An 8,876-nucleotide genomic window follows, 5' to 3' on the forward strand; every position below is an offset into this window, starting at 1 on the left:
GTGTCCTTCAAATGTCAAAATTAACAAAATGTAAATGTTATACTCGTTTTCAGCCCAAAACATTCACTTTAGAATTGTGTGATATAATAGGGGAAAAAAGGTGTAGAAACGGTAGAATTGAATAGCATTCCATTGATGATTCATTCATTCAAATTTTCGAGTTTGGCGAGCATTTTGGCTATACGACCCGTTTTTTTGTTTTGGTTTTGTTTTTATAGGAAGTTTTTTTTTCCCGAACATTTCATCAAATTGCATCGAAATCACATGAATGATTCAAATCGTTGTGCATCGAGACTAGACATTATTTCACAATCATTTATATTAGACGTAGATCCATTCACGTTCAATAGATGGCGCAACAAAAATTGATAAACCAGTTGATTTGAAATGGAAAAATTTAAATTGTTTTTTTTTCTCTGTTTCATTTCAGTCAAATTTATTCAAATGACATCGTCAATTCTTTTTTTAAAGAATTTGTTGATTGTTGTTAGCCGATGCTATTTCCTTGCTTGCGCCCAACGCAATGTCAAACTTTCGGAAACGATAAAACGTAAATGCATGCACACAAGACCTTGAATTCACATGCAATTTTTCATGCGATAAACAAGCGCTCCTTTGAATGAGTCGTGTATAATTTTTGTATGTGTTTTTCGTTTTTCGGTTTATTTTTTTCTTTCGTTCTTCTTCTTCTTCTTCTTCTTGTTCTCAAAATAGTTCTTTTTTTGTTTCATTCGTGATTCGATTATCATTGAGCTGAAATATTAAGCGAATTGTGTTAGTTGATATCAGAGACTAAACCAAAATCGAGTCGATGAATGAAACAGTTTGATTTGAAAATGCGATTTATCATTGATTTATCTGCTGATTCGGATATCACATTGAAATCGAGTGAATGTAGGTCAACTTTGGATTTTCAATCGATTTTCATTCATTTTTGAGTGAAATATTTTCCATTTTGAAATTGTCCATGAATTTTGAGTGAAATCTTTTTTTTTGCATCAATTTTGAGCATTTCAAGAAAAACACACAAGTAACGAAGAGTGGAATTTTCCTCCAAAAATCTGTTGTTGACTCTGACATCTCAATATAACGTGACTATTTGCACGTATATCTTTATTATGGCGGTTTTATTTACTCATATATTAGCCACTATAGCGGTTGGACACATTTTTTTTTCTATAGAAAATTATTGCACACATGCAGGTATTTCAAATGAAACAACAACGCTTTCAGTATACCTCTCAATCAGTTAACTCGATCACGCTTACTGCGACTAATGTCATATGAAATCAATGCAAGTGGTTTTTTATTTACTGAATCGCTGTTTTCGATTTGAACAGTTTAATCGTTCGCATTCGGTTCAGAAATATCAAGTGAATTAACGTCGTTGTCATGTCCAAACATTTTATTTAAATATTTCAATTTATTTGAAACATTAAAAACAATTTGTTTTGCAAAGAAAAATTGAATGTAAAAAATTGATAAGAAGATAAAACAACGAAAAAAATGGAGTAAATATTCTTTATTTGTCAATTTTGATTAATAATCGTTGATACTCAACAAACAAAATCGTTTATTATTTTAACAATCTGTTCAACAGCTGTTAAATGCTAATGAAATGATTGACAAATTTGTGATCAGGCTGTCTGATCGATTTGTACGGCAAAAATATGTGTCAAAGACGCAGTAACTGAACACCAAGCAATTTTCAATGGAGCGCCACACTGCAATTTTTCAAAATTTAATTTGAAATTTGTCAGATTATGACAAACGGCAGCTAAAGATCATAAAATCGGTTGATAAGAAAAACTTACTGGAGTTGCAAATCAACTGGCTTTGAAAATATCATGTGCGCTTTTTTCTTCTTCTAAAAATCGTCGTCATTTCTTTCAATTGCACAACGATTCATTCGACGAATCGAACTGGTACCGATTTGGTCATTGGACTTTGGCCTACGCCGGTTTTTGATTGTTATGCTTTTTTTTCGTTTCGTGTGTGAATCAAGATTTGAGGCACAAACACCAAGAAGAGTGCTTTCATTGGAATATTTGTGTGTTTTGGAATTACATCCGAAATGAATGAATTGTATGGCGCAATTCGACAGATAACAATGATAAACTAGAACAAGCTATTCTTGCTACTTATTCACATGATTCATCCGGCCCACACAAATGCAATTAAACAGCAACCATTTTTTTAAATAATTTTTTTAAACGTTTATTCTTAAATCATGCGAAATGATTCCGCTCGCAATGAAAACAAATGCGAAGTATATATTGATTTCGACGCAAAAGTATCAGCACATCTATAGAGAGAGTGTTGTAATATGAAGCGATTATTACCTCAGAATCAATCAGTCTATTCATTCCATCAACTACATTTTATCTCGCCGCTTAAAATGTAATATCAAGAATAGAGTTTGATTGGATTATCAACTTGTTTCGAATCATTTGTTTTGTGATCAACTCAAATTACGCACCAGACGCATGTTCATATTATTTTTAGACTTATATGTCTGGGATCTTTATTGCATTACTTTTTTTTTTATTAAAATTTAAATAAAAATACATTTTCTCACAACTCATTGGGAACAATGAATTTCGGCTTGTTAAACTAATTATGAATTTTACTTCAACTTGCCATGAAAAGTAATGTCGTGATCATGTAAGAAGCCGATTTCAAAGTTATTTTTATCAAAAACAGTATTGTAATTTACGATTCTCGTTATTCTTATCAGACAATTCAGCTGTTCAACTTAGTGTCCAAATTATACAGTCCAACTTTACAGCTCAATGTCATTTTAAAAGGAAAAAAGAACAAAAATTTGAATAATAAATCAACAGAGTTGATGGGAATATTTCAATCAAAGGGGCGAAAGTGCAAACAGACTGCAAAAACAAACAGTTCTGCAGGAAAACGGTTCTCGCTGATTACACAAATATCACAGATGCTGGGGCAATAAAAAAAAGCCTTGCAATTTTAGGTTGTAAATCATTGTTGTCTGCTCTGTCTATTCCGAATAATTATTTTCCGCTTGTTTATAATAAAAATGCCAGATAAAATCAATAAATCCGTTATCACAAATCAAAGTTCATGTAATGACGCCCCGTATTCTGAACCCACTTGCTACACATTATATATTTCGAACGGAAAACTGAATCAATACGGCTTATGTACGGCGTGTAGAAAGAAATTTAGATTTCCGTTTTTTTCTTCTTCGTCTGTGTTTTGTATTAGGGAAACGCGTTACGTTACAGTTAATAGCTCTTACAGATGACGTCATTGCGTTTCTTGGAGGCTCGTCCCTCAAAAGCATATGTATGCATGCATCGACACAGTCGTGCATATATTCTGGGAAAAAAACGTGCTGTGTTTTCATTCGCATCGTACGATCTCTTATTTTGGTCGAAAATATTGCTTAAATATACATTTTATTGCTCTATCGTTTAAGTATGCTGGAAAGAGACGTACATCTGGCGAGATTGCATCGGATCATATGCTATAATCTCAACAGAAGAGAATATTGTCAAGCTCAAATTGTTGAGAAAATATTATGAAAATTCGTCTATAAACCAATTGAATCTATCTTTGTTTCATCATCAGAAACAGATTGCACGGCTTGAGACTGATTGCACCGCATAATTACATTTTTGTAAACTTTACTCATTGCAAATTAGTGTTGGTCGTCAATTCAGCCCCGACATATAGCCTGATGACAGTTTGCGAAAATCGTACGATATCTTAATGGGCTGAAAAACAAAAACAACCAGATCTATACTATATCTACATTCTACATGCTGTTTTATTCTTGCGTTTCGTTTGCATACATCGCACTCGGAATGGTCCCATTTTTTCCGCACTGTCACACACCACACGATGCGTGCGTGTATCGATGTATTGTGTACACAAGCGCAAGCGCGCTCCTGTATTCCGAAAATGTGCTGTCTGGCTCTTGGGTTTTTGGGTTATATCATCATCATCATCGACGTCGTATTGTTGTCGTTGTTGTTGTCGTCGTCGTCGTCTTCGACTCTCGTCATCAAACGTCGCACATTTACTAGTTAACACACGACAAAAAAAAAGAGAAATCGAATTCTGTTTACATAGATTAACACAAAGTGTGTGTATATATTTTTCTACGCATTTTTTTCCCGTCAAATATCCTTGTCATAAGTCACGTAATTTTTGGTGCGGTACTATAGTGTTGAAATCTTGTTCATAATGTTTTGGTATTCATTACCATTTTTAAATGTCGCTCATTTTGAGGCCAAAATTCAACGAGATCGGTCAAGCGCTCAACTGTGCCACAATTACGCGTTAAAGTTTTGATCAATTGCTACGGAATTAATTTTCAAGCGGATTTCATCATTTTTGTGTGTGTTCGGAATCTGATCTGTTCGGCTTTTTCGCTGGTGTCGACAAATTATCTGAATTATTGTTTATATTGTGTGTGCTAAGTGAATACCGTGTGTGGTTGTTGCTGTCGCAATTATATAAACAAATTGTGCGATACGATAGCAGTCTGCTGATAACTTCGGAGGTAAAGTGCACATTACAAAAAAAAACACGTTGTCTAATTGCCGTCACGAGCAACTTTGTAAACAGTTGCGCTTATTTCTCTCTCTATCTCTTCTTCTTCTGTCAACGTAGTTGATTCATTACATTGATTCTATAGAATTATCGATAAACCGCATGAAATTCGCACGTCGCACAGATCTAAACACACTTGATTGAAGAGTTTTTTTTTTCTTTGCCATTTGAAACTCGGTGACAACGTTGAGAAAGTGTAACAATTTGCTAAATTTGTAAAAAAAAATTCTCATGTCTTTTTTTGCCCATTATTTCTTCTTCTTCTTCTTTATTCACCGCATGACATTCAATACAAAAAGAAGAAATCAAATCATATGGATCAAGTTGTCAATCAATATCGCCTGAAATATATAAATATCTCAAACGAGTTTTATTCCCAAAAAGGAACTAAAAATATCATTAAAATTGACATGAAGACGAATGAGCGTCGAAGTAAATTGAAAACATAATCCAATGTCTTGATCGTTATCAGCGTGTTCATCCGGAACGCGAGGCACATTATTCGATGTGACGTTTATTGGTGCATTTATCATCATCTGATTATGAATAAAGCAGTTGGATCACGGTTTATTTACACATATTTTGTTTACAAACGCACTAAAGCACATGTAACGAATTTAATTTACTTCGACGAAAACGTACACATAAACAAGAATAAACTGAAATGAAAGTGTAACGCCAAGTTGAGGCGCTATCGATACATATATGCGACTGTCATACACATAGTAACGCGATCAAAACCGACAGCGTTGATAATTACTGACGTATCGCCACTGAAATCGGCAGCAACAGCACGATACGATATAGAGTAAATAGCCGAGAAGCGAGAGAGATTATTGTTGTTTGTTTGTGTGTATGAATATGGGTGTCATAATCGGGCGGTCAGCCAGTCTCATTGTTGGCCATACGCCATCGTATTTGGACGCATCGCGCACACTGCGTAACCGAATATTTCGCTTAAAATTTCTCGCATTTTTTCAATATTCCGTTATTCGATAACTACTTACTTAGAAAATTTTGACTTAATTCGATACTCATAATTTATAAGTGTGTTCTTTTTTCTTTTGTGTTATATTTATTCCACTGTGAATTTTTCTTTCATACCAACGGTCAATCTAACTCGAACTGATTCTTTTTCTACGTTAATAAAGAGACACAAGCAAAATGTACGACAAAGGGAAATTGATTGCAGTCATCGATGAAGGAACAAAAATCGCACGTGTGGTGGTAAGTACAAAGTTCAAAATGAGTGCAATTTTTGCAACGTTGTTAAAAAAAAAAGTTTCAATATGACACCATAAAAACGTGCAATTTTAACACCCATTTTACTTGTGCATTGACAAAAAAGTCCGTATTTCATCTCGACCGTTTTTTTTATTCGCCGGCAGATTTTCAAATCAAAACCACACTTCGAAGAATTATGCTCACACGAAATTGAAATCGAACAAATTCATCCGCAAAATCGTTGGGTGGAACAAGATCCATTGACCATTTTAGATGCAGTGGACAAGTGTTCGGCCGAAGCCATTCGCAAATTGGACAATTTCATTCCAAGTATTTACAGTAAGAGCGATATTGCCGCCGTTGGCATCACAAATCAACGGGAAACAGTGGTTATTTGGGATAAACAAACCGGCAAACCCTTGCACAATGCCATTGGTAAAAATTTTCTTTGTCATTTATGTGAAATCATCTACGGTAGAACTTCTTTATTTCAAACTTTTTGATGTGAACAAACTCAAAATGGATGATGAATCAGTCTGCCAAATGATCAATTTTGATAAATCAAAATGTAAAAAAAATACTCATTTATTATAATCAACTTTATTCGGTTTTCAGTTTGGAATGATGCCCGTACGGAGGAAACTGTGGAGAAGGTGTTGGATAAAATTCCAAATCGCGACAAGAATCATTGTAAATTAGTGTCTGGCCTACCGATCTCACCATACTTCTCGGCATTGAAAATAATGTGGCTTAAGGAAAACGTACCTGCAATTAATGAAGCATTCAAAAATAAGACCTGTCTCGTTGGCACCATTGACTCATGGCTTGTTTGGGTGAGTTGAATCACGTATTCTTTTTATTTCCGTAAATTTTTCGGCCAGAATCGTCGATACTCATGTAGGCTCTCATATCGACTCATGTTTGGCGAAAATACATTCAAGAATCAATTCTTATAAAAACTTAAAATTCACAGAATTTGACCGGTGGACCAAATGGTGGCCTTCATATAACCGATGTTACAAATGCCAGTCGTACACTTCTCATGAACTTGGAAACACTTCAATGGGATGCAGTAAGTTTCACGAATAGTATTTATACTCAAAACTACTATGTCAATGTAATGTCAACGGAAAAGTTTAAATGAAAATCCCAGAAAATCCATTTAACAGTAATTTTGTATGAAAAATTACACGTCAATCAGAGATAAACGTTGCATGTTCTTTCGAAATAGAATTGGCCAATGTGAAGAACTAATCATAATTTTTCGTTTTAGGAATTGCTGAAAACATTCTCAATCGATGTTGATGCCCTACCAGAGATTCATTCATCATCGGAAGTGTTTGGGAAGATATCGAACGGTTCTACCCTGGATAGCATTCCAATTTGTGGTGTAAGTCACACAATACAAATCAATTGGTCATTTGTGCTTAATTCAATCATTATTGTTTGCTCATTTCAATTACAACATTTTTGTTGCGCTTCAACTGTCGATTGAATAGTATTATTATTTCCGAATTGAAATGAAAAGTATTTTTACTATTTAATGATTAATCATTGAACTGTCATAGAAACCATTTAACAATAATGTGTATTTTGGTTATATTCATTAGATTATGGGTAATCAGCAGTCGTCGTTAATTGGTCAAATGTGTTATGAAAAAGGTCAAACAAAAGTGACCTACCGTAATGCGTGCTTTTTGATGTGCAACACCGGCGAAGAGAGAGTGTTCTCAAAAGAGGGTCTGGTCACGACGGTGGCCTATAAAATGGGTAAAAATCAACCAACGATATATGCGCTCGAGGGTTCAGTAGCAGTTGGTGGCACGGCTTTGCAATGGCTGGGCAATAAACTCGGTCTGCTGAAGTCACACGAAAACTCCGAACTATTGGCATCGAGCGTTTTTTCAACGGGTGATGTCTACTTTGTACCTGCCATCAATGGCCTATATGCACCATCATGGAAAAGCGATGCCAAAGGGTAAGTTTTTTTTAAAAATCCAAACCAATAATTATTCTTCTTCTTTCCACGTTTATTCAAAATTTCTCTTAAATTTTTGCTCTTCAATAGAATTATTTGTGGTCTCACAGCATTCACCACCCGAAACCATATCATTCGTGCCGCTTTGGAGTCGATTTGCTTCCAAACGCACGACATTCTCAAGGCGCTCGAATCATGTTTGGGCATGAAACTACGGAAACTCAACGTTGACGGTCCAATGTCGAAGAATAATTTGCTGATGCAATTGCAAGCCGATTTAAGTGGATTACCAGTTTGTAAGTGTATCAGCATCTATTTTTGAGTGTGTATTATCATTTAGGAAACAGGAGAAGAATGATCGTGACGAAAAATTGGCTTGAAAATGGTTTATTCAAAAAGATGAGTGATCATCATCACCTCCATTCATCTTCAAGTGCATTCTTTATTAAACATTTTCCCATTTAAATTATCGTTTCAATATAAATGTTGGATTAAAATGAAACATTTATGCTCTCTTCCACAGTACGAACAAAGGTGCATGATACAACTGCACTTGGTGTTGCACTTGTAGCGGCCCATTCAACTGACATGGAAGTGTTTTGTTTGCAGAACGACTTTGGAGATAGGTAAATGGTCATTGTTTGTTCATTCTTGTTAATTTCAATGATTCTCATGTGTTTTCCTCTTTTCTCTCTCTGTGTGTTTCAGTTTGGGAACAAATAAAATAGTGCCAACATATGATATATTCCATTCGCTAACATCGGCTGAAGATCGTGACAAACGCTATAAAAAATGGAAAATGGCTGTTGATCGATCATCACATTCGTATGAAATTCAATCATGAGCCGGACACAAAACTTCATTTTTTCTTTCAACGGAAGAAAACATAACATAACGAAAGACAGAAAAGAGTAATTAGAAAAATGATTATGGACGCTACCGTGAAAAAAAAATCATTTCAAAAAATGATTGCATACGGGGCGGGGCATATAGGGTATAAAGAGATAATATTTTAGATTCAATGTATCTGCACACAGGGAAGAATGGTTGAGATTTTTGGTACAATGGACTTTTTTTCGTAAAA

General features: G+C 34.8%; 1 protein-coding gene across 6 annotated transcripts; it reads left to right on the forward strand.

The window, feature by feature from the left end:
* Window positions 1-1,252: 1,252 nt before the first annotated feature.
* LOC129575147 (glycerol kinase-like) lies at window positions 1,253-8,692 on the forward strand. Of its 6 annotated transcripts, none has more exons than XM_055458097.1 (10): window positions 1,253-1,511; window positions 5,742-5,817; window positions 5,979-6,249; window positions 6,430-6,647; window positions 6,788-6,886; window positions 7,088-7,204; window positions 7,425-7,792; window positions 7,883-8,088; window positions 8,316-8,418; window positions 8,501-8,692. In XM_055458097.1, exons 1-10 carry the CDS (start codon window positions 1,507-1,509, stop codon window positions 8,634-8,636), a joined length of 1,599 nt encoding a protein of 532 aa, XP_055314072.1. In that variant the 5' UTR covers window positions 1,253-1,506; the 3' UTR covers window positions 8,637-8,692. The 6 variants fall into 6 exon arrangements, with proteins under 6 accessions (XP_055314072.1, XP_055314075.1, XP_055314073.1 ...); XM_055458100.1 differs by lacking the exon at window positions 1,253-1,511 and adding an exon at window positions 2,085-4,118; XM_055458098.1 differs by lacking the exon at window positions 1,253-1,511 and adding an exon at window positions 4,128-4,540.
* The last annotated feature ends 184 nt before the right edge of the window (window positions 8,693-8,876 follow it).

The sequence above is a fragment of the Sitodiplosis mosellana genome, unplaced genomic scaffold (genome assembly GCF_009176505.1).
Source record: "Sitodiplosis mosellana isolate CC-2019 unplaced genomic scaffold, AAFC_SMos_1.0 Smas_scaffold_6166, whole genome shotgun sequence".
Lineage (NCBI taxonomy): Eukaryota > Metazoa > Arthropoda > Insecta > Diptera > Cecidomyiidae > Sitodiplosis > Sitodiplosis mosellana.

Excerpts from the sequence above, each read along its gene's own strand:
- LOC129575147 (XM_055458097.1), top strand. Across the intron at positions 6,648-6,787 it reads TTGACTCATGGCTTGTTTGG|AATTTGACCGGTGGACCAAA; the intron begins GTGAGTTGAATC and ends TAAAATTCACAG. Across the intron at positions 8,419-8,500 it reads CAGAACGACTTTGGAGATAG|TTTGGGAACAAATAAAATAG; the intron begins GTAAATGGTCAT and ends TGTGTGTTTCAG.